General features: G+C 48.5%; 1 protein-coding gene across 5 annotated transcripts; it reads left to right on the top strand.

The window, feature by feature from the left end:
* The first annotated feature begins 70 nt into the window (after positions 1 to 70).
* On the top strand, positions 71 to 14853 carry LOC310697964 (sestrin-1-like). Of its 5 annotated transcripts, none has more exons than XM_083484555.1 (10): positions 71 to 714; positions 4578 to 4652; positions 5078 to 5284; positions 6129 to 6311; positions 6844 to 7068; positions 7429 to 7534; positions 8137 to 8255; positions 8765 to 8955; positions 10190 to 10334; positions 13191 to 14853. In XM_083484555.1, the coding sequence occupies exons 2-10, from the start codon at positions 4623 to 4625 to the stop codon at positions 13278 to 13280; spliced, it is 1296 nt and encodes a 431-aa protein (XP_083340681.1). In that variant the 5' UTR covers positions 71 to 714; positions 4578 to 4622; the 3' UTR covers positions 13281 to 14853. The 5 variants fall into 5 exon arrangements, with proteins under 5 accessions (XP_083340681.1, XP_083340678.1, XP_083340682.1 ...); XM_083484554.1 differs by lacking the exon at positions 71 to 714 and adding an exon at positions 1731 to 2567; XM_083484553.1 differs by lacking the exon at positions 71 to 714 and adding an exon at positions 1731 to 3109.
* The last annotated feature ends 7564 nt before the right edge of the window (positions 14854 to 22417 follow it).

Genomic DNA, 22417 nt, shown 5'->3' with positions numbered 1-22417 from the left:
CTATTACAGTAATATACATTGGAGCTATAAACGGAAAAACAAAGAGTGGACCGAATAACCAAAATTGTATTGGCTTTTAAATTTTATTTTATTGATACAAGTGTTCTTGCTATTCTTTGCAGGTTACAAGCTTCTGAAGACTTCAGTGGGTTCTCCGAGTAAACCAACAGGTATAGAAGGAAGCTAGCCACATGCACATACACATACAAGCGCGCGCGCGCACACACACGCACTCACACAGAGTAACATACACACATGCACTAAAACACACATGCAAAAATAAGGCGCGACTCCTTTAAGAACTGTCAAGGAATACCACGCTGGAACATTGACCCCGCCCCTTTCACCTAAATAGGCGGGGACTAGGCGCTTGACGGGCAGGTAACTTTCCATTCGGACCCACGTGGTTACGCAAGCCTCCTGCCGCAAGGCTCCCCATGCCCCGCCCCGCCGTCCGGGATAGGCCAGGAGTCCTTATTCGGCTCCGCCCCTCTGCAGTGTTTGGACAGCGTTGGGAGGTGGGCCACGCCCCTTCTCCTCTTAACTCCAGCTAGGCTGTCCGGGCTTGTAAGCTTCGCCGGTTGGCCGCGGCTCAGAGTCCGGTAGTGGCCGTATCCATGCAGTGAGGGAGGAAAACCCGGCAGGCCGGTGAAAATGATACTCTGCCCCGCTAGCACGGAACATCCCCGCGGAAAACAGTGCCATAGGCTGCAGGTAAGCGGGAGATCCTCTGAGATGCTGGCAGTGACTGTCTTTGCAGGGCTTAAGGAGACCCCCGAGGGAAAGGGGCGTAGAAGTCCCCTCATTTAAAACCACGCTCACTTCGGGCTCACTTCCCGCTCGCACAGCTTAAATGCTGCAGCAGCGGCACGACCAACAAACTCATTCCACAGACCCTCCGCGCTTGCAAATTCCACCACGTCCGTCCCCCGAGGTGGCCGGTTTGGGGCGCTGGCGCCGCGTCCGAAGGGGGTTCGTTTAAAAGGGATTCTTGTGGCAGCCGGGTCAGAGGAGGGTGCAATTTCTAGAGTAAGCAAAGAGTTCCAAGCCCCGCCGGCGTTTGCTGGCGAGTCAATCGCGCCGGTCGGATGGGGTGCACACGCCCCCTCCTCCAGTCCACTCCTGACAGCGGGTGAATGCTACGGATCCCCGCTTCTCAAAAGCATGCGAGCCGTTGAAGTTGCAGCCGGAACGTGCGTGTCCCCCCCACAAAAACCCTGCGGTGGACTTTTTCTTTTTAATTGGGGGGGGTCCCTGAACGTCGCGCCCCCAGAGTGCCCTTCCCCCACTTGCTTTGCTTTCTTGGCGTAGCTGAACCTCCTAAGGGCAGGAGAGCCGGGGGCGGGCGTGGGGCGTAAAAGGCTCTCCGCTGACTCTCAGGATTAGGACCCCTCAGGAAACGGGCGTGCGGGGGGAGAGGCATGATGCTTGCCGCCCTGCTTCTCCCTCCGCTTCTTCCCATCCATCCGGAGCGGCTGTTTGTCCGGTGCGTCCCTGGAGCGCTGCCTGTGCGCGTTCGGCCTCCGCAGCTCTCTTTGTCCTAGTCCGGGCGGCAGAGGCAGGGATGCGGGATGCTGCTGCCGCCGCTTCTTCTTCTTTCTCCTCCTCCGCCTCCCCGCGCTGCCAATCAAAGTTGTTTTTCTCTTTTTCCTCCTGCGTTTCGTCGGTGGTGCGGCTAGGGGGCGCTGCGGCACGCTCGCTGCGGCGGGGGTGGGTGGGTGGGTGCATAGATGGATTGGGGGGCGCGCCGGCAGGGAGACAATGGGGCCGCTACCGGGACGGGAGAGTGGGCCGTCACTGGTCCAGCTGCTGCTAAGGCTTCAAGAGGGGGCGTGTTCTTTCCCCGAGATGTTGCGTTTTGGAAAGCCTTTTTAAAAAGGGAACTCAGGGTTTCTGCACCGCCCTGCAGAGACCACCGCACACTCCCCCATTTTGGTGCTGCTGCTGTCCGTGCTTCTCGTAGTGTTTCACTTTGCTTGGAGGTATAGACCTCTCGCTTCCCCAGGGTGCGCCCCCTTGTTTATAATTCTCCCACTTGAAGATGGAGATTGGCTGGCTTCTGCGTGTCGGGTGTTTGGGGAGATGGGGGGGCGAAGAAGCACCCTGGTAAACTGTGCATCCTGCTCCCCCAAGACACGTATCAGCCTATCTCTCTGTTCTCGTTGTTGTTGTTGTTCCCTTGATGGTTAATCTGCCACTTGTTCGAAACAATTCTGTAAAATGATGTTGGGGTGTTTTTTCCCCTCCCTTCACATTGGGTTGTAAGTTTTTCTCAGGGTAAGCACATCGGAATGAATGAACCTAAGTTAGTCAGGGTCATTAATTTTAATGGACTCTTCTCTGAGTAGCACAAGCATTTGTAAGAACCGGTTGGCTTTCATCTGCACCTTGGTTCAAAGAATTTCATCTGTTCCCAAAGCAGAGTGGTGGTGGGCCATCACACTTGCATGCATCTAGCCTGCATCCACACCATACATTTTAAAAACACATTCCTCCCTCCGCTCCAAAAGGAAAAGGAATGCTGGGAATTGTAGTTTAAGGTGCTGGGAGCTGCAACTCTTTGAGGGGTGAGTGACAGTTCCCAGGGTTCTCTTTGGGAAGAGGGTGTGCTTTATATGTGTGTTGTATATACAGAAAGAGAGGGCATCTCCAGGACCAATAGCTTACTAGATTACTTATTCATCAGGGAGATGGAGAAGGCGTGTATGGGGGGGGGGGAGAGAGAGAGAGCCTAGACCCCTCCTTTCAGGGCATGTTAAAAATAAAGCAGGAGCTGCTGTGAGCTCCCTCTGAACTGGACTCTGGCACAAGACCCCTGCGACTAACTTGCACAGAACTCTGGTGTGTCCGGACCAGGTGGAGTCTCTGAAGTTCCTGAGGCTCGAAGGCCAGGCTTTGGCACTTCCACTGACCCCACTGCCGCATCACTTCCCGGCGTTGCTTTTTCTAATTTTATTTTAGAGTTCAGGAATGTTATTTTAAGGCCCTGTTAGACTCTGAAGGAGTGGGGTACCCCGCCTGGATATGTGAAACTGAATGATTTTCCACTGTCCCGTCCTCCTTCTCTGCTCTATCTATTTGCCATGAGTTCCAGCCTCGATGCATATGGGTGAGTGAGGGAGTAGTGGTAGAAAAGCCCCAAAGTGGGTGGGTGGGTCGACTTCCCAGATCTTAAATGGACTGCACAAGACTTGCCTTAATGTTATCCATAGCTCACTGCAGAGTGAGAGGGAGAGTTGTTTGTATTGCTGTACAGGCAAGAGATGCTCTTAGGCACCTGCAATTGGTACAGTTTTTGCACTATCTGTTGGGTTAGCTCAAAATCTGTTTATGGGGCTCTGGGTGAGATTTGAGCCTGAGCCTCCCCTGAATGATTATTTAAGTGGGAGGCAGGAGCCCCTCTGCCTTGGAAAGACCAGCTGAAGATTTCAGGGGGTGGGCTGGAGGGTAAAATGCATGTGAACCTGGGCTTTGAGATACAAGGACTTGTAGGAAGGAGCCCTCCATGGCAGAATCACTGATAACAAATGTCTGCTTTGATTAGTTTGTTCAAGGGAGGTATCCGCGGAACCTTGGCTTTCATTAAAAAAAAAAAAGTGGGGAGAAATGAGCTTCTAGTCCTCAAGAGGGTGTAAACTGACCTGTGCAGTGATTGGTGAAATTATCTGTAGGGTTTGGGGGCTGAATCCAATGTCTTCTGATTGGGAGGGAAGAATTCAGTGATACATTTTCCTCTCCCTTCACTCTTCCCTAGCAAAAATAGATATAACAGAAATTAGTGCAATTAGACTTAATGGTGCATTGCTTCTACATGGTGGCAAAATAAAACTTTTTTTGTGTCAGCACCCTTGTATCCCACTTGTGGGTTTCCCAGTGGTATCTAGCTGGCTGGTTGTGAGACACAAAGTGATGGACCCTTGCTCTGGTCCAGCAGCCGGACTCTTATTAAAACATGGAATGCACTTATTTATAGTCCAGAACTGTGTGCAGCCCTGAACCCACAAAGTGCCTAGTTCTAAGTTTTCTTCTAACACCCAGTCAGCTTCCCAGAGAAGGGGATTTTCTCTTTTCTCAGATGATGGGGACACAGTCTCTTTCCACCGAGACCCCATTGCCCCCTACCATATTAAGCAGCAGATTAAGATGCAGGTGGTTTCTCGGGCCAATGGGAATGACTGTTTTTTAGACGTGCTGTTGGGCTGCTTGATCTTTTGATATTGTGATGCTCGGCTTTCTTTGATAATTTGCTGTGTCTGTCGCTGGTTGTATGCTTCTTGTACTGATTTGTGCATTGCAACGGTTATGCACCTGGGAATCTTCGTGTGGTAGAGCATCTCTGTTGCCTGCAGAAGGTCCTAGGTCCAATTCTGGGTCTCTCCCAGGAGAACTGCAAAAGGCTCTGGTCTGAAACCTTGGGAAATTGTTCCCAGTCAGTGTAGAGAAGGGGTGGGAAACCTTGGGCCAGGGGTCTGGATGTGACCCTCCACTCCTGGTTCTGACCCCTGGAACTCTCCCCATGCTGCTCCCTTCACTGATCTTGCTTCAAATCCAAACTGTTTTGTTTGTTTTTTGCCTAGCTGGAATGTACCCTTGAACTCTCATAATGCTTCTTGGTTTTCTGGATGGAGGATATAGAGGATATTGAGGATTTGGTGAGTGTGTGTAGGATCTAGCCTACCATACAAACGTAAAATTTTCAGTCTTTGCTCCTCTTACTTTTGCTTCTGGCCTCACCCACCTCTGGCATGTGGCCCTTGGGAGATTGCCCAGAAGGGAACGCGGCCCCTGGGCTGCAGAAGGTTCCCGTTGCAGAAGATACTGAGCAACATGGACCACTGGTCTGACTCAGTATGAGGCAGCTTCCAACACCCCTACAAGTTTAATCAGTAATAAAAGCAACTCCTGCCTTTGAGACACATTGCGTTCCATGAGCTTGCAATTTCACTTTCTCGCTGCACCTGTCAACCTCTTCTTGTTATCACCCTCTTCTCCTGTTCCCAAAAAGAGCAGCTGGGGGACACAAAGCACCTTTCTCATTCTCCTCCTTCCCCTCCCTCCCCTCCCGCTCCCTCCCCAGGTAGCAAAGATGAGTGCTGGTGACAAAGAGAGGACTTCCCACTTGCTCTTTGTTAAAGCCCTGGCTACCCGCGGGTGCCTCGAAGCCATAAGCCAGCAGATGGGATATCACCCGCAATACCTGGACAGTTTCCTCCGGATGCAACACTACCTACTGCACATGGATGGGCCGCTGCCATTCTACTGCCGTCACTACATCGCCATCATGGTGAGTGGGGGGGAGCCAGCCCTCAACGTGGCACCTTTGGCTTAAAGGGCCAGATGCACTCGCACTCCAGGCTCCAGCCAGAGCTTGCTCGGCACCTGCCTGTTGGCACAAGCCAGCCTTTTCCAACCTGTTTGGACTGCATCAGCCCCAGCCAGATTAGGTGTTGTAGTCCAAAACTTCTGGAGTAACCAAAGCTGGTTCCGCTGCCATGCAAACGCTGTGTGTGTGTGTGTGTTTGTGTTTCATTTGTTTGCTACAGCTGTTGGTCTCACTCAGCCCTTTCACCCCACACTTCCCCCATTTTATGCACCAGTTTGCTGTTATTGGTTTGGAGCTGCTCATAATCCTGTGTTGTCTCTTGTCCGTTGGGTCTGGTGAGGGTTTAAGGGAGGAGGCAAAAGCAACAGGGTCTATGAAAGGTAGGGCCAACTTAATTCTAGGCTTTGTACCTGTCTTCCTCCCTATGAGGATAAGGATGAGGAAGCTGGCAGCCAGTGCCACCCTCTGCACTAGTAAAAAAGGCGGACACATGGGGTCTGGTTGAAGGAAAGCTGAGGTTAGGGAGGCAGTGCACCACCTGTCCTCATGGACCATCCTCTGCTGCCCAGACCTTTATAGCACTTGTGGAGTGCCTCAGGGGTGCTGCACAACTGGGCATACATGCCAGTTGCCTTCTTCCTGCCTCGCTTCCAAAATAGCCTCTATATGAAATAGCCTCTATATGGATGCTTGAGCTGTGATTCCTGCATTGCAGAGGTTGGATGAGATGACCCTCAGGGTCCCTTTCAGCACTACATTTCTATGATTCTGAGTGTATTTAATGTGCCTGTTGCATCTCTTGCAGGCAGCTGCCCGGCACCGGTGTCGATACTTAGTGAATCTACATGCACTGCAGTTCCTGAGGGTGGGTGGTGACCCTCAGTGGCTGAGAGGCTTAGAATACATCCCCCCAAAACTCCAAAGACTCAGCGAGATTAACAAGATCCTGGCACACCAGCCATGGCTCATTGGCAAGGAGCACTTTGAGGTAACACCGTGGGGCTGTGCAGAAGGAATCTAGCAGGGAATGGTGATACGGTTGGGAGTCTCCATTCATCCCCATTGTAAATGCAGCGGAGCCTTTGTGCTCACACCTGCTTCTGCACATGCATTAATAATAATTAATTTGACTCAAACTTTTCCATTGCAATACTTTTATTATTTTAATAATATTACTAGGATCATCATTATTAAATCTGTATGCTGCCTAAATTGCCTTTTAAGCAAGTTTACAACTTTGAAACCAACTGCACACAATAAACACACATAATACAAAATACACAATGAAGTAATTCTGTCAAAATGTTAAGATAAATGGCAGCCACAACTGAAATACTGGCAAGCGGGTGTGAAGCCTAACTTAAAACAGACAGCTGGAATAAATTTAAGGGCACGGATTAAATGAAGCATTCTGACAGCTGTGTGAGAGGTTTTCCGTGTCTGGAATGTGGGGTTCCTGGGAACTGAGGCCACTAGCTGCATTCAGAGGTGATTTTCCCCTTCTGTTGCTTCCCTTTCAGAAGCTGCTGCAGATCAGGGAGGAGAGCTGGTCCCTGGCAGAACTGGTCCATGCTGTTGTGCTCCTTGCCCACTACCATGCACTGGCCAGTTTTGCCTTTGGATGTGGCTGCGAACAAGACTTCCCGCCAGACGGCTTGCTGAAGCTCACGCTGCCGGGGAGCCTGTGCTTCTGTGAAGTCAACAATGGCTGCAGTCAGGATGTGTTTCATCACAACCGCAAGAAGGTGCACTTGATGCTCCGGGGGCTGGGAAGGGAGGTTGGGGTATACAGAGAAGTGGGCATGGTGAGAAGGCAGGAATATTCTGTACTTGAAACATGGGATTTGTGGCTCAGTGGTGGAGCATCTGCTTTGCATGCAGAAGGTTGCAGGTTCGATCCCCAGCATCTCTAGGTAGGACTAGAGAAATCCCCGGCCTGAAACCCTGGAGAGCTGCTGCCAGTCAGTGTAGACAATACTTGATGCACCACTGGTCTGACTGATCATCATGACTGTGGTTGGGTGGGGAGGAGCCCTTCTTGGACTGGGAGCCAGCAAAACTCTTTAATGTTTTCTCTCTCCCCCCCCCCACCCCCCGGCCTGCAGTCTATGGATTCCTGTGCGGAGGTGGAGTCTCTACAAGAGCGCATTCACAAGCTGAAAGTGGAGAATGAGGCATGGGAGGAGATGAGAACACCTGAGAGGGAAGAAGGTAATGCCTAAGAAGGGTATTGGACGCTGGTGGGTACCAGTGGTGGCAGCCACTCCTTGGGACTGGTGGGGTGGAAGGCAGGGAGGCCAACAGTAGATGGCACCAGAGCCCATGGCATGGAGAGCCAGCTGCTTCTAGCTTCTACCGCTTCCTCCTCCCGGCTGTGTTTGACAAGGCCAACGCTGAGACCAAGGAGGAGGAAGCTGGCAGGCACTACCATCATCTGGCTGGGAAAGCTCAGTCTGTAGAACAAGAGGCTCTTAATTGCAGGGGGTTGGACTAGATGACCCTCATGGTCCCTTCCAACTCTACAATTGTATGGTTCTATGACTGGTAGTGAGCATGATGGCAGGCGGGGGCAGTTGTAAAGAGACTGAGTTTGGTGGGGCACTGCCTGTTTGCCCACATGGACCAACCTCCATTTAGGTAAGGCTGCAGGAGAACATTCTGGGTGGAGACATTTCTGCATGCAGGGAGGGAATGCAGTACTACCATGCATGCATACACACACGCCCTGCTTTTTCTCCAAGGCCCCTCTCCTTTTCCTTTCAACACAGCTTTCTTATTCTTTTTTCTTTTGCTTATATGTACCTGGCTTCCAGCTTGCAATGGTGAAATTTCTGGCACCACAGACATCTCTTGCTTCATTGAAGACCCCAGTTTTGGGTACCAGGATTTTGCTCAGCTTAATGAGAACCAACCACAGATATTCTGTGTGCAGGTACATGCTTATTACATTTTAATTTACACAATCTTTTAATATTTCAACCTCTAAGCAGGTTGCACATTACAGCTGAAACCCATGCAAAAAACTCAAAATTCTGCATTCCGTACTGCTGCTGCTAATGGTGATAATAATGAAAATGATAAATTCCACATTTTGAGTCACCTAATTCAGCAACAATGAATTTCATAGCGAAATAAACACAAGTAGTAAAAACCACAAAATATGTGGAATATCAAGACACAGCATCAATCTACAATGCAGTTGCAGAATATTTCTAGAAAAATTTCACAAATGTTACAAAGGTGCTGCGTTAAAGTGGCTGTGATTGAGTGGTGGTGGTCCCCCTGAAAATGTCCTGCACAGTTGCGGGGGACAGAATCGGCACAGAAACCTTGCTGGTCCTCCCCAGCCTGCATTGGGGGCTGCTGGTGGCACCCTCCCTTTGCCTTTCCTTACCTGTCCTTTCTCTCGACCCAACTTTTTTCTTCTTTTCTTTTTGGCAGGATTACTCCTGGGCAGACCACGGCTTCTCACTGGTGAACAGGTTGTACACTGACATCGGGTTTCTGCTAGACGACAAGTTCCAAAAGGTCCAAAAGCTCCAGAGCTGTGTGCTGGCAAAGCGGCAGGGCTGTGACCCTGCCACATTCAAGCGCAGCGTGTGGAACTACGTCCACTCCATGTTCAGCATCAGGTAACCACTTCCTTCACCCGTCTCTCCTGTGCTCTGTGGGGGACCAAGCTCTTGTCCGAAAACACCCCCTGCCCGTCCCTGACCAGTGTGGAACTGATGCATGGGGGCTATAAAAAGCAAGCCAGGCCACATACTGTGCTGAATGCAGGGCTGAATTAACCACTAAGCAAAATAAGCACCTGTTTAGGGCATCGGGGGAAGGGAGGCACCACACAAATTTTCCATTGCTGGATTTACCACCATGGACCCATACGGTGCAGCTGAACGAGATTCCACAAAAAAGCCTCTCACAATAAATGAAAAAATCACACACACGCACATGCACACACACGGTAATAAAATAGCAATAATAGAGATTAATAATATACAGTTATTGTTTATATTCTGAATTAGATATATAGAGGCACTACAGCCTAGCATGAGGAATCATCCCATTTCTCCCCACTCAGCCTAGTCTCTGCTGCACCCATTTAAAGCAAGACTTGGGGAGGTTTTTTTCAGCCCGACGTAGTGGATGAGGCCAGAGGCAACAGCAGGCTGAGCAATGGATGTGATACTTACCTTCTATAAAGCAGGCTACGTTCTGACCACCTGGGAATCTGCCTTGTGCCGGAGTCACACCTGTTGGTCCATGTAACTCAGTGTTGGAAACTCTGACTGGGTACAGCTCTCCAGAGTATCAGACAGGGAGTGCAATTCGTAGCCTCACTTGGAGATGCCAGGGAAGTGAGTTTGGGATGTTCTGCATGTAAGGCAGGTTCCCTACCGCTGAGCCACAGTCCTTGCTCAAAGCAAAACCCTGAGGTTTCTGCATCCTGCCACACACCCTTTCAAAATCTCCCCCCCCCCCCAGGAGAGGCAGTGTAGCTGATCAGGGAGACATTCCAGGCAGGGAAAAGCACCCGAGGAGGGTGCATGGTGCATTCTGTGGATCTGGGCAAGATCCCTGCAGGAAAGGATTTGGAGCTTCAGTTTCATGCTTCTGCTCTATGTGTGTATGTCCAGGAACTGGAGAGCCAGCTGCCTTTCAGAGACAGGAGGGTTTGGACCAGATCATTCTCCTGGGCTCTGGCAAATGTTTTGTTTTAGTTTCCTAAGCTTCAGCTGAGGAGGAAGCAGGCAGAATTCCTGTTCGCCCAGGGCATCTTGGAATCTGGCTTGAAACTGACATGTGTTTAGGGTGAGAGAAACTATTCTGGTTGCCAGCTCCTGTGTAACTGCTGTTCTATTCCAGGTATGATGATTATGACTACTCAGAGGTGAACCAGCTCCTGGAACGGACACTCAAGCTCTACATACAAACTGTGACTTGCACCCCAGAGAAGCTGGATCAGGAGACATTCACGCACTTTTGGAAGCAGTTCAAGCACAGCGAAAAGGTTAGAGATAGCAGGATTTGTGAGTGGATGGAGGACAGAGGTGTCCAGGGATTGCAGGGGTTGGAGACCCGTTACGGTTTCTACCTCAGGGTCCTGAAGCTGCCCAGTCACATGAAAGGGGAGCTTTTGAGCTACTGAGAAAAGGTCTTCTCTCCCTTTGTACTGACTGGAGCCCATCGGGAGTGAAAGGAGGTGAGTTCAGCCACTGAGGACGGTCTCCCAGGGTCACTCTGGAGGAGGAGCATCAGAAGAACACCAAGGAGAAGTTGTTCTCCATGCTCCAAAGCTGAGCATTTAATAACACTGAAAAAACAAGGTGCTGAAAAAACCACTTAAATTCAAAAGAAGATACTGGAGCACTCCAAATCATTTGCTTATGTACATGCACAGAAAATAGCAGATCTAGCCAAGAGGCAACACATGGAGATACAATGCATCTCTAATTGCTTTTACTGTATAATTATAAGATCATTGCATAATCGTAGAAGGGGGTGGGGTGTGTCTGTGTGTGTCTGTGACTATCCTGAAGGGATCCCGGCACTTCTGAATTTGCCACCTTATTACTGGTGGAGAATGTGTATGTGTCTTGGGCAAAGGGGTATTAGTCTGCTCCTTGGTGATGCCCAGGCTGTATCCATTTTACAGGTAATACAGTAGTAACAGCAACAAAACCACATCTCCAATGGTGAATTGTTGAGGGGGGTGGGTGAGATGCCCTCTCTTTTTGGAGCATCAGGTAATGTGGTGCAGGCAGTTCTCGCTCAGCTGATGTTTGCATTCCTCTTCACTTGCAGTGAATCCAGAATGCTCCCCCAACAACAACAACAAAACAACCCTGTTAGAATGGCAGCTGGGAAATTGTTCTGCCTAAAATATTTGTTTTCTCTCCTTGCCCCACCACTCCAACATACTTGTCAGTTATTAAGATGAGGAAAGAAGATACTGCATTTGAAAATTTTTAAAGGGAAGAGGAAAGTGTGGTGAAATTCTCATCCGTAGGGGGCAGGGGCTTTGTCTTCTGTACTTCACTTCTAAGGTGCCCAAGGCTCTTTGTGTATGTTGGTCGTCTCTTCTTTCATTCTACAAACCATCACACTCCAGCAGCTTGAACTCTGCAGCACCTCTGGATGCCCCCATGCCCATTAAAGCCCACAGAGAGACACCACAAGAACTCGCCCTCTGGGGCTTTTTTTCAGATTAGGAGGCATGGGCAGCCAGAGAGGCTGCAGAATGATTTGCTGGAAAATAAAACATGCGCAATATACCCCTCTTGCAATGAATAAGGAAGCTCATAACCCAACATGCACAGTCTGCTAAAGACATCTTTATGAGGCAAAAGGACAGAGCTAGAAAACTTTTGAGAAACTGGAGGAGAGATTCCAGCACGGTGCTGGCCTTGACAGAGATTTGGACAAGGAGTGTTCAGTGGCGTAGTGTGGGTTGTCAGCACCCGGGGCAAGGCAAGTAATTTGCGCCCCCTAACCCGTGGATTTGCGCCCCCTAACCCGTGGATTTGCGCCCCCTAACCCTAACCCCCAGATGTTGCGCCCGGTGCGCCCGGGCCCCCCCCTGCACCCCCCACGCTACGCCACTGGGAGTGTTACATGCACTTTTTGGTCCCCACCAACATGCAGACCCTGCCCTGCTTTTTAATTGAGTGAGCTTTGCTTATGTGCCCATAGTTCTGTGTGTTCTACTGCCGGCTGTGTTCTTTTTTTTTTTGCCCTGCAAAATCAGCCACCTGCTTTGCAACCTGAGGATCTAACCACCTTGCTTGGCAAAGACATTAATCTCTGCTGCTGCTGCCTTTTCAAAGAAGTTGGCTGGCCCTGTGTATTTTTAAGACCCTGGGGGAATTGGATGTCCATGAGTCATTTTCTGTACCAAATGCCAGGTTGTTAGAGAGTTTTTTTTAAAAAAAACACTTTTATATCAAGACTGCAGGATTGAGGGCAATGGAGAGAAGGAGGCTGGGTTTCTCTCCTCTCTTCTCTCCCCCAACTCACCCCTTCCTAAGTGAGCAATTTAATGTGTCCCAACACAGGAGGGAGGGATTACAAACAATGGTTTGATTAATTTAATAGGCTGTGCTGATCTTGATTTACCACACTTAATTAAAAGTTGATGTGCTCAACCACTGAGCTTATGGCAGGTCCAATAGCTTAGAGAGCTTGGTGGATAGAGAGTATTATGTACATGCAGAAGGTCCCAGGTTCAATCTACATCTACTGCAGAAGATTGAGCAGGAAGACTGGGGAGACTGCTCTGCTTGAGGTCTTGGGAGTCTGCTGCTGCCAATGCTGCTGCTGTTGAGAATGCTAGGCTAGATGGACCAGCACTCGAATAACTCTGTTTCATATGTTTCTGTTGGAGTTAAATGGTGCAGGAGAGATGTTCTAGAGGTGGGCTGGGTGAACTTGAGAACCCACCTGGATCTGTCCCAAAGCCTCCCTAGTCTAGCACGGTGGCCGACCAGATGCCTTAACGGGAAGCCCGCAAGCAGATGGTGAAAGCACTCTCTCTAGCAGCAGTTCTCAGCAACTGGAATTCAGAGGCATACGGTCTCCAACTGTAGAGGGAGACAGTAGCCACCGTTGGTAGTTTGGTGCTCCAATGAGTTTCTTAAAACACTATAACTTGTGAATGAACTCCAATGGAGATGATTTTTTTAAGATTCAGGATGCATGAAAAATGGAAGAGAACTGTTGAGCTAATGTTCTGTTTGTGTGATTCCCACGGGCATCTTAGTGGCCACTGGCCTGCTCCAACAAGTTCACATGTACTTAACCCCTGCCCTGTGGTCCAGTCAGGCTTCTTTCTCCTCTAACCATCCCTTTTTCTTCTGCTCCTTTTTAGGTCCACATGAACCTTCTCATCCTGGAAGCCCGGCTGCAGGCAGAGTTGCTCTACGCCCTTCGAGCCATCACTCAGTACATGGTCTCCTAGAGGGCTGCAGGCGAGCACCCCCTGGACTCTGGCTCATGCACCATGCCATTTCAGCGACTTCAGTTACTTGATAGCTTTCCCTTCCCCTCTTAAGATGTGAAGAGAAAGATGCGCCTTTCCTCCCAGCGGTCCTCTGTTGTCTTGTGCAATTGCTGAGCTCTGAGGATCTGGGAGAAAGTATTGGGTCAGATGGCTGGCTGCGTGCAAGGGTGTTTTCTATCCAACAGCTTTTGGAGCCATTTCTGTCCACACAACCCTTTTGCAGGCAGGTGTGTGCTGCAAAGGGTGTGGAAAGCCACATGGTGGCTAGATGTTTTTAATGGGGATGGGTGGGGTCGTCATTGCAATTCATTGTTGGTCCAGTTGTAGCAGCTCTTACTGAGTTTCTGGCGTCCTTTACAGTATTAGAGGACCCTTTCCTTGCCTTGTGCCATTCCTGCTGCTCATAATTGTGCCAATGTCTTAGCCCACTTTGGGTCTTGGATGTTCTGTCAGTTGGGGTGGTCGGTGGCTTTAAGCCAAACTTGTGGAAAAGATAAGTCCCTGGACTTTGAGGGAAGGACTTTCTTGCTTCCTACTGGTCCAGGGGGGAGGAGGTCTGCAGCAGCCTTCTTTAACCTGGCATGCCCTCTGAATGTTTGCTGTACTACAACTCCCATCATTCCTCTGACTGCTGGCCATATTTACAAGAGCTGATGGGAGTTGGAGTCTAATGATGGAGGGAAAGCACCAGGTGGGCCTGCAGTGCTTCTTCCCGTGAGAGAATTCCACTCCATTACTCTTTCTAGAGTTGCCCTCAATGGTCATTTCCTGGCCTCCACTTCTGCTCTTTTTTATATTCCCAAAGTTGTACCAGTTTTTCAGCCTGCCTCCCGGCCACCCCAGCTGTCCCAATTGCTTCCCCTTCCTGATGTCTGATTACATGGCTGCCTAGAAAGAGGGCTGTGACTCCCCAGCACCTTTTGGCTTTGGTTGTAGCAAAGCTACAGAGATTCCACAGATTCCCACCTTGCACTCCTGAACACTTTCACTCATTGCCCAAGGTGGGTTTCCTCCAATACGTATCCCCTTGTTTTTTACCCCCTCCCAAGGAGCACAGTCTGATGCTGGGAGCTGGTTCTGGGTGGGTCTCCCTGTAATCTATAAATGCTCTTGCTAAGATTTTCCCACCACCGGGCCAGGAGGGCTGGGGTCCCGTTATAATGCTGGCAAATGTCACTCTGGAAACACACAAGCCCACTCTCCTTACTGGCACAAGGCGCTACGGTCACCCTTCATTTGGGCAGTTGTGCATGCTTGTTATATATGTGGAGCACTGTGCACACCCTGCACCTTTTGGGAGACTCTCACTTTGTGCAAGGCAGGATGGTGGGGAGTTTGCGGTGGAGAGATGCTGGTGGGAAGGGACCATTAAGAGCTGGAGACATCAGGGAGGTCAGGAGCTGGCTCAGTGCACACAGCGGCAGCTGACCTGTTTACTGTGTAAATGATTTTTTTGTGGGGGGGGACAGAACATCATGTGGGAAAGAGAGTAAAAGCCTATTTTTGCTATAAATATACTTGTTCGACACTGCACTGAGTTTTTCTTGTCTTTCTTTGGGGGGGTGATGGAGGGGTGTCTTAAACTGCAGTGTGTTGCATGCTGAAAGCCTGGCAAAGACAGCTGTGTTGCTCCTCCCTCTACAGTTGGTGTGGTGTTTTATCTGCAAAAAGTTTGCCCTGGAATCCATTTGCAGTGTTGGGACTCCGTTCTGGAAATGCAAGATTAATTTTAAAAAGAGGAGAGAGAAGAGTTTATGTGATGCTGCCACTCTTGAAAGTTGAGTGGGTCTCAGCCTCGTCAATACCTGGATGGGAAATTAGCTTCTTAACTGGGGCTGGCAGCCACGGAAGAACTTTGAGTAAAGTGTTTTTGTTGTTCCTCGTAATAAATGCTTTTTGTCCCTTGGCCAGTTCACCCTTATCGTTGGCCATTTTTAATGTCTACTCAAGAAACAATGTAGAAGTGGGGGTGCATCACTAGGAGAAGGCTTGATTGTTGACTCCTGAATGGTGGTGGTAGATTTCTGCCAGGTAACGCAGCAAGTCCCCTTTTCCAGAAGAAGGCTTCAGCATTTTGGGATGTAATTCATGGGCATCTGCAAGGATTCTTCTTGGTGGGAAGTAAAATACTGACATATTGGCTAGTTACTCTCCAAAAAATTCAAAAGAATGGCCCTTGTCCATTTCCTTCCCTCATGTCTCAAGTTGTGCAGGTGTTAGGCAACATATGGAAAACAATATTTATACCCCGCCCATCTAGCTGGGTTTCCCCAGCCACTCTAGGCAGCTTACAGCAAATAGAAAATTGTTTCCTTCAGGGTTGCCTTCAGATGTCCACTGAAAGGCAGATAGTTGTTTATTTCCTTGACATCTGACAGGAGGGCATTCCACAGGGCAGGCACCACTGCCAAGAAGGGCCTCTGCCTGGCTCCCTGTAACCTCACTTCTTCCAGTGAGGGAACCACCAGGAGGCCCTCAGAGGTGAACAATGGGGGTGGAGACACTCCTTCTGGTATACTGGGCTGAGGCCATTTAGGGCTTTAAAGATCAGCACCAACACTTTGAATTGTGCTCGGAAACGAACTGGGAGCCAATGTAGGTCTTTCAGGACCGGTGTTATATTGTCTCGGTGGCTACTCCCAGTCAGCAGCCTAGCTGCCACATTCTGGATTAGTTGTAGTTTCCGGGTCACCTTCAAAGGTAGCCCCACATAGAGCACATTGCAGTAGTCAAAGTGGGAGATAACCAGAGCATGCACCACTCGGGCGAGACACTCTCTGGGCAGGTTGGGTCTCAGCCTGTGTACCAGTTGGAGCTGGTAGACAGCTGCCCTGGACACAGAATTGACCTGTGCCTCCATAGATAGATGTGAGTCCAGAATGACTCCCAGGCTGCGCACCTGGTCCTTCAGGGGCACAGTTGCCCCATTCAGGACCAAAACAAAACAAGAAATCCAAAATTTGAAACTATTTTAAAACATTTAAAAACATGAAGTATTTTTGACATTTGCCCCAACCCCAGAGTTTGTTCCGGTGAGTCTGAGCTCTTCAGCACTTGCAGCACGGCAATGTCCCTCTGGTCTCCCAGGAGTCTTTGGAGCAGAGCAGAGTGAATCTGGTCCCCACCCCCTAGGCCAGGTGGAAAAGGGCCTTGCAGGGAGTGGTCTTCAGCACTCACAGCTGGGCAACGTACAGTGGAAGCACTACATTTCCACTTTAAACAGCCATGGATCCTCCCCCAAGTATTCTGGGAATTGTAGTTCATTAAGATGCTGAGTGTTGGTAGGAGACCACCAAGGCCCCTCAGGGAGCTACAATTCCCAGAGCAGTTTAACAAAACAATGCCTCTTCCAGGGAACTCTGGGAACTGTACCTCTGTGTGAGGACTAGGGGGTTTCCAAACAACTATTGGCACCCTTAACAAACTAGAGCTCCCAGGATTCTCCGGCAGAGGCCATGGCTGTTTAAAGTAGTACCATCAAGTTTTCAATGTATGGTATGAATGTGCCCATTCTCTCCTCTTCCTCTTTCTTCCTCTCTCTCTCTCCCTCTCTCTCTAAATGAAGACAGGGAATCTGGAGATTATAATCCATGTTGGGGATAGAGAAGACCTGCCTCCCATGGCATTCCATCTCTGTGTCTGTTCCACATGGTAGACCATTTGCTAGCTTATTACAAATAAAAAAGGAAGAATACGGTACATTTTCCTGTAACATTTTTATTCATACAAATTTTTCTAGGGCCTCTCTTCATCAAAAGGATTCTAGGGTAATATATATATATGAATGAAATTAACCTGTGTATCATAAGTGAGCATAGAAATGAAATACATCAAGGCAAAACAGAATGGAACTCAATTCAAAAATCACCCACTATCTAAAATGCCTAGGAAAACAGAAGGATCTTCACCTGGGCCAGTGCTTCTAATCCCAATGTATGGCTCTTTGTGAAGGTCATTCCAATGCTGGGATAGCCTACCACTACCAAAAGGATGTTCTTGGGATAGGGTCTTTCCAGAAGGCCTTGGAAGATGGGTAAACTGGCATGGGAAGAAGCTCTTTTTCCAGGCATAAATCAGTTCTAAAATAGACATATATATGCGAAATTTGGGTGTGCTTACTTAACCAAAACCATTTTTTAAAAAAGATAAAGGACCCCTGACAGTTAATTCCAGTTGCGAACGACTCTGGGGTTGCGGTGCTCATCTTACTTTACTGGCCAAGGGAGCCGATATTTGTCCACAGACAGTTTTTCCAGGTAATGCGGCCAGCATGACTAAGCCACTTCTGGCGAAGCAGAGCAGCGCATGGAAACACTGTTTACCTTCCCGCTGGAGTGGTACCTATTTATCTACTTGCACTTGATGTGCTTTCGAACTGCAGGAGCAGGGACCGAGCAACGGGAGCTCACCCCATCGCGGGGTTTCGAACCGCTGACCTTCTGATCAGCAAGCCCTAGGCTCAGTGGTTTAGACCACAGCGCAACCCACATCCAAAACCATGTTTAGCAGCTGCCAAAAACAGAACAGTGAAGTTTCAATGGGCAGGGGGTTCCAAAGTATTCACTACCATGCTGAAGGATAAGCATCAGTCTGCTTAGCTGAACCAGCTGACTTCTCTCCCTCCTGTTAGGAAAAGGTTTTGTAGGTAGGCAAAGTTTGGTCTACCAATGTTCTCTTCATCCCTCCCCCCTATAATTATGTTGACAGATCTCCCCACTAACAACCAAAGCAAGGTTGGTGACAAAATAAAAGTGCTATTCTTGGAAGTTTCTCAAGCCAACCACCTGCCCTGAGGCTGAGAACAACCCAAGCTGCATCTCCTAAATTCCTGGGAGTGATAATCTGCCCTGTCCAACAGGGTCATGATTGCTTCCTTCAACTACTTTGCATTTGTCTGTGATGATGACTAAAAGCTCCTAATGGAGAAGGCCTGCATGTTTCATGCAGCAGTTCCCTATTTTCTAAGGGGCAGAAAATAACACTGTTGAGTATTAATGTGAGTTTGTTACATAGCTAGGCTGGAGATAAAGCCACTCAATGGGAAGGTTTCGGTAAATCTTTAACGAAAAGAGGGCCTGAAAGCAAAATGATTTCCTTAAAGCAGGAAGGAAGAGGTGTGTGGGTGGTGTATATTTTGCTTCAAAAATGTTGATTCAGCATCCAGCATCTCCGTGATTTCCACTGAATGCCAAATATTGATTCTGCTTCTGCTGTCAGAAATGTTGTTTTTTTTTTAAAAAAAAAGAAGAACACTTCTGCATCAGACCAATGATCAAACTTGGCCTGCAGCCTCTTATTATAATTGCCACCAAGATGTCCATGGAAAGACAAGAAGTATTTCATGAATGGGGGGCAGGATGTCCCTAAAAAAAATAATAATTGTTGGTTGATTGGGTTGGGTAAAGGAAAAACATAAGATAAAATAAAAAGGAATTCTCTGGATGCCTGAGTATTTTTTTGGTCCAAGTCCTCTTCAGCGAGAGAGCCATAGTAGAGATATAATATCACAAAACATGCAGCAAAGTAAAATGTGGAAATATAGCCTGTTAGACCTTTAAAATATCCCCTTCTAGGTTACTTCCAAATTTCCCCACCTCCTTTAGCATAGAAAGAGACCCACATGTTTGGTAAGTTAAAAATGGCTTACTTACAAACTTTTCAATGGTCAGATTCATGAGCTTTTCCATACAGCAGCAAGACAGGCATAACTTAGTTTCCAAAAATGGTAAATGTTTTTAAATCATTTGTATAATAACACAAAAATGGATTGCTTACACCATGCAGTCTAAGTTTGGAGAATCTAAGCACCTGGTAGACTGTGCTATTTTTTTAAATATAAAAAGAGGTGCCAGAACTTACCATGAACACCTCCCTTGTTCTCTTAGAATGGCAATGGCACCCACCTGAGAGGTGCCAGAACTGAGTTCTGGTGGGTTCGTGCTGAAAATAAGCCCTACTGGCTGGGGTCACATGATGGAATGTGGGGGACTGAAGAGTTTGGTTTCCCTTTCTCCCAAGGTGGGGAGAATGACCTCCTTAAACCTGGTAGGACAGCTTACTCTATGGTCTTAACCCCTTCATGCATTAATTAGACTTCAGCATGTTGGTTATATGTATGAGGCTGATTTATCCCACAAAACCTTCACAGGAACCCTGTAAGATAAATTAGACTAGTTCCCAAACCTTTTCAGTCTCACCCCCCTTTGGTTCCATAAACTCACCCCCAATGCCCCATACCATACCTCATAAGAAGCATTATTCAGAATAGCATATTGCACAACCCAGTAAGGAAGTTAATAACGCAATAAAATTCAGAACCGTAACAACTGTTTGTTTATTAAAAATCTAATTAAAACTGTTTAGTTTAATTAAGTCAACAAAACTGATGAACTACACCAGTGATATTAGCTTTTCCTGCTACCCCCTTGCCTCACAGCACACATCCCTCCCCCAGCTAATCCCACCACCCACTATGGGAACCCCTGAGTTGGGCTAAGAGAGACTGACCTGCCCAAGGTCACCCAGACACCTTTGTGAGCGAGTAGGAATGAAACCTGTGTCTACTCAGTTTTAGTCTGCCAAGGTCCCATTTTCAACTTTGGCTGCGTTCACAAGGCAGTTAATTCCACTTCCCTGGTAGTTTCCTTGCTAAATTCCCACATTATATTTGAGATATGATATGATGTAAAAGCCACTTCTGGAAAAATTCATGGAATCTAGTGCTGCGTGCCACCTCCAATCTCCAAGTGGTGCAAGATTTCAGGGGTTCCAGAAGCTTACCCAGCATTCCTGTTTTCTTTTGGAATCAGATGCAGTGGGGACTATGTTGTCTTTCTAATATATGGTTTGTTTACACAAATACAGGGGCATAGTGGGGCGGGGGTGGGGGGAGCATGAACCAGGAGCCCCTACACAGGCACCTCCAGTGCAGCATGGCCCAGTGCTCCTCTCCATGGGCACCACTGCATTGGATGGGGGGGGGTGTCCATAAAGGGTTGCGCCAGCTGGCTGGGCTTCCCCCTGAGCGGGCAGGCAGGCAATCAGCTCAGCATAGCCCTGCTTTGCTTTTATGGGGGTGGATTCGCTCTGGCAGCATTGGTGGCGAGGGTATGGGTTGGTGCGGCAGGCTCTTACACACAGTGTGTGCCCATATGCGCAGGACCACCAGCAACCAACACTATGCTGCTGCACATCTTTGCAACCTGAGCCTGCAATGGAGAGCTTCACAGCATTGATACCCAAAAGGGTGGTCTTGCTACTGCCTTGGATTCAAACAGAAATCACACATAGCTCTGTTTCTCTTGGTTCCCAGCTTGCAGCTTTGCTTCTAGCTCACATCACTTTACTCTCAGCTCTCAACTTTGTCGTAATCTTCCCATGAGTTGATGGAGGGGACTCCGCTCCACCTTCTTGCACAGAACCTTTTCCTTTGTTCCTTTTAGTGGTCTATCACCTCACCAGAAGCCAGCTTGGCTGTTCCAGGAATCTGAAGAGGACTCAGGCATTCATCCTAATCCTCCCCCCAAAACTCATAACATCACTGTATGTTTAGCACTCATTTCCATATTGCTAGATTCTGGGGAGTAAATCTGCTTTCAGCCCCCTTAACCCAGAAAATTTTGGGAATAAAGCAACAAAGTAACAGTATCCCAACATACTGTTGTTTCCTGCTCTTATCATGGGGATCTGATTTGATCCCAGAATCCCTTACGACGTCCCTATTTTCATCGGAGAAATGTTGGAGGGTATGGAGTCATCCGACCCCTGAGCTATCTGAAGGCAGATGTGAATAGGCAATTTTTAAAATGTTTTATTTTATTTTTATATGTGTTGGAAGCCACCCAGAGTGGCTGGGGAAACCAGTCAGATGGGTGGAGTATCAATAGTAAAATAATAATAATAATAATAATAATAATAATAATAATAATAATAATAATAATAATAATAATAATAATAGAATAGGGTGTGAATGTGCAGCGTCATGTGATCTATTACGTGGGGCGGGGCGTACCTGGCTCTATTTTATTGAAGTTGGCACCCCTGGTAAGTGCTACAAGCAACTCTCTAAAATGTTTGACTTTACCCCCGATGGTACACTCTTTCATTGTATCTGAAGGCAGGCAGATGCCAGCAATAAGTGTGGCAGCACCCACACTTTGGAACTCCAGGCCGAGTGAAACATCCCCGGGGCAGTAGTGACATCAGGCGGCGAGCCACCTTCGTTGTACTCTTTCCGGCTTGTGCTAAAAACATTTTCCGTTAGGCAATCCTATCCAGATACGCTGAATGTTGACACGTTTCAATCTGGTTTTTAGCTCACTGATTTAAAAGAACAAAACACCCGTATATTTAAAATAGTTGTTCTTAAATGTTTTTACTGATAATTTTTATTGTTGTATTCTTTTGTAAGGTTTTGTGACAATCAAGCCTTACAATATGACCTGAAAAATAAATATGATTCTTGTTTTTTTGCCCCAGGACACAGTCGCTCAACCTTCCCGCTCCCATTAAAGGTCCAGAGTAATGATGAGAAACGCGCGTCTTCTTCCTCTTCGCCCCACCCCCTGCCTTCACCTTGGGACGCGCGCATTGCCATTGGACCGTGTCCATGCACGCGTGGCAAGGCCTGGGCGGCGCTTAGGCAAGCATCTGTTGATCGAATAGTGAGGGAAACACATGGCAGGTACTCGCTAAACTTAGGGCACTGAAGGGGGAAAGTTTTGGGTGGTCACTTTTAGTTATCAAAGGGTGCTGGCAGCATCCTGGAGGTGGGACGAAACTGGACACGGCATGGGGTGCGTGTGTCCGGGGCCGGAGCCACGTTTCCTGGCTTCAGAGCCTCCGTCTCCCCGGCAAAGCACTTGCAGTTCTCGCATCCTCTGCAAAGCCCTGGGATCGCGGGGTGTTTCCCCGTCTCGTCCCGTAGGTTTGGTGTGCGTGGTATCCAGCGCCCGTGAGTCTCTTTGGGAAACGAATCGCAAAAGCGAACGTGGCTGCCCTTTTGGGGTGCGTTTGGAAGAGTGACATTTCCAGCCCTCGTGATTTTCTGGGAGAAAGGGTGGGCAGGGAACACCTCCATCGCTCTTTGGGCGCGT

This window comes from Podarcis liolepis (assembly GCF_965112155.1).
Source record: "Podarcis liolepis genome assembly, chromosome: Z".
In the NCBI taxonomy this organism is placed as follows: Eukaryota; Metazoa; Chordata; class Lepidosauria; order Squamata; family Lacertidae; genus Podarcis; species Podarcis liolepis.
The sequence above is the reverse complement of the archived record's forward strand: the minus strand, read 5'-3'. Positions and strand labels throughout refer to the sequence as shown.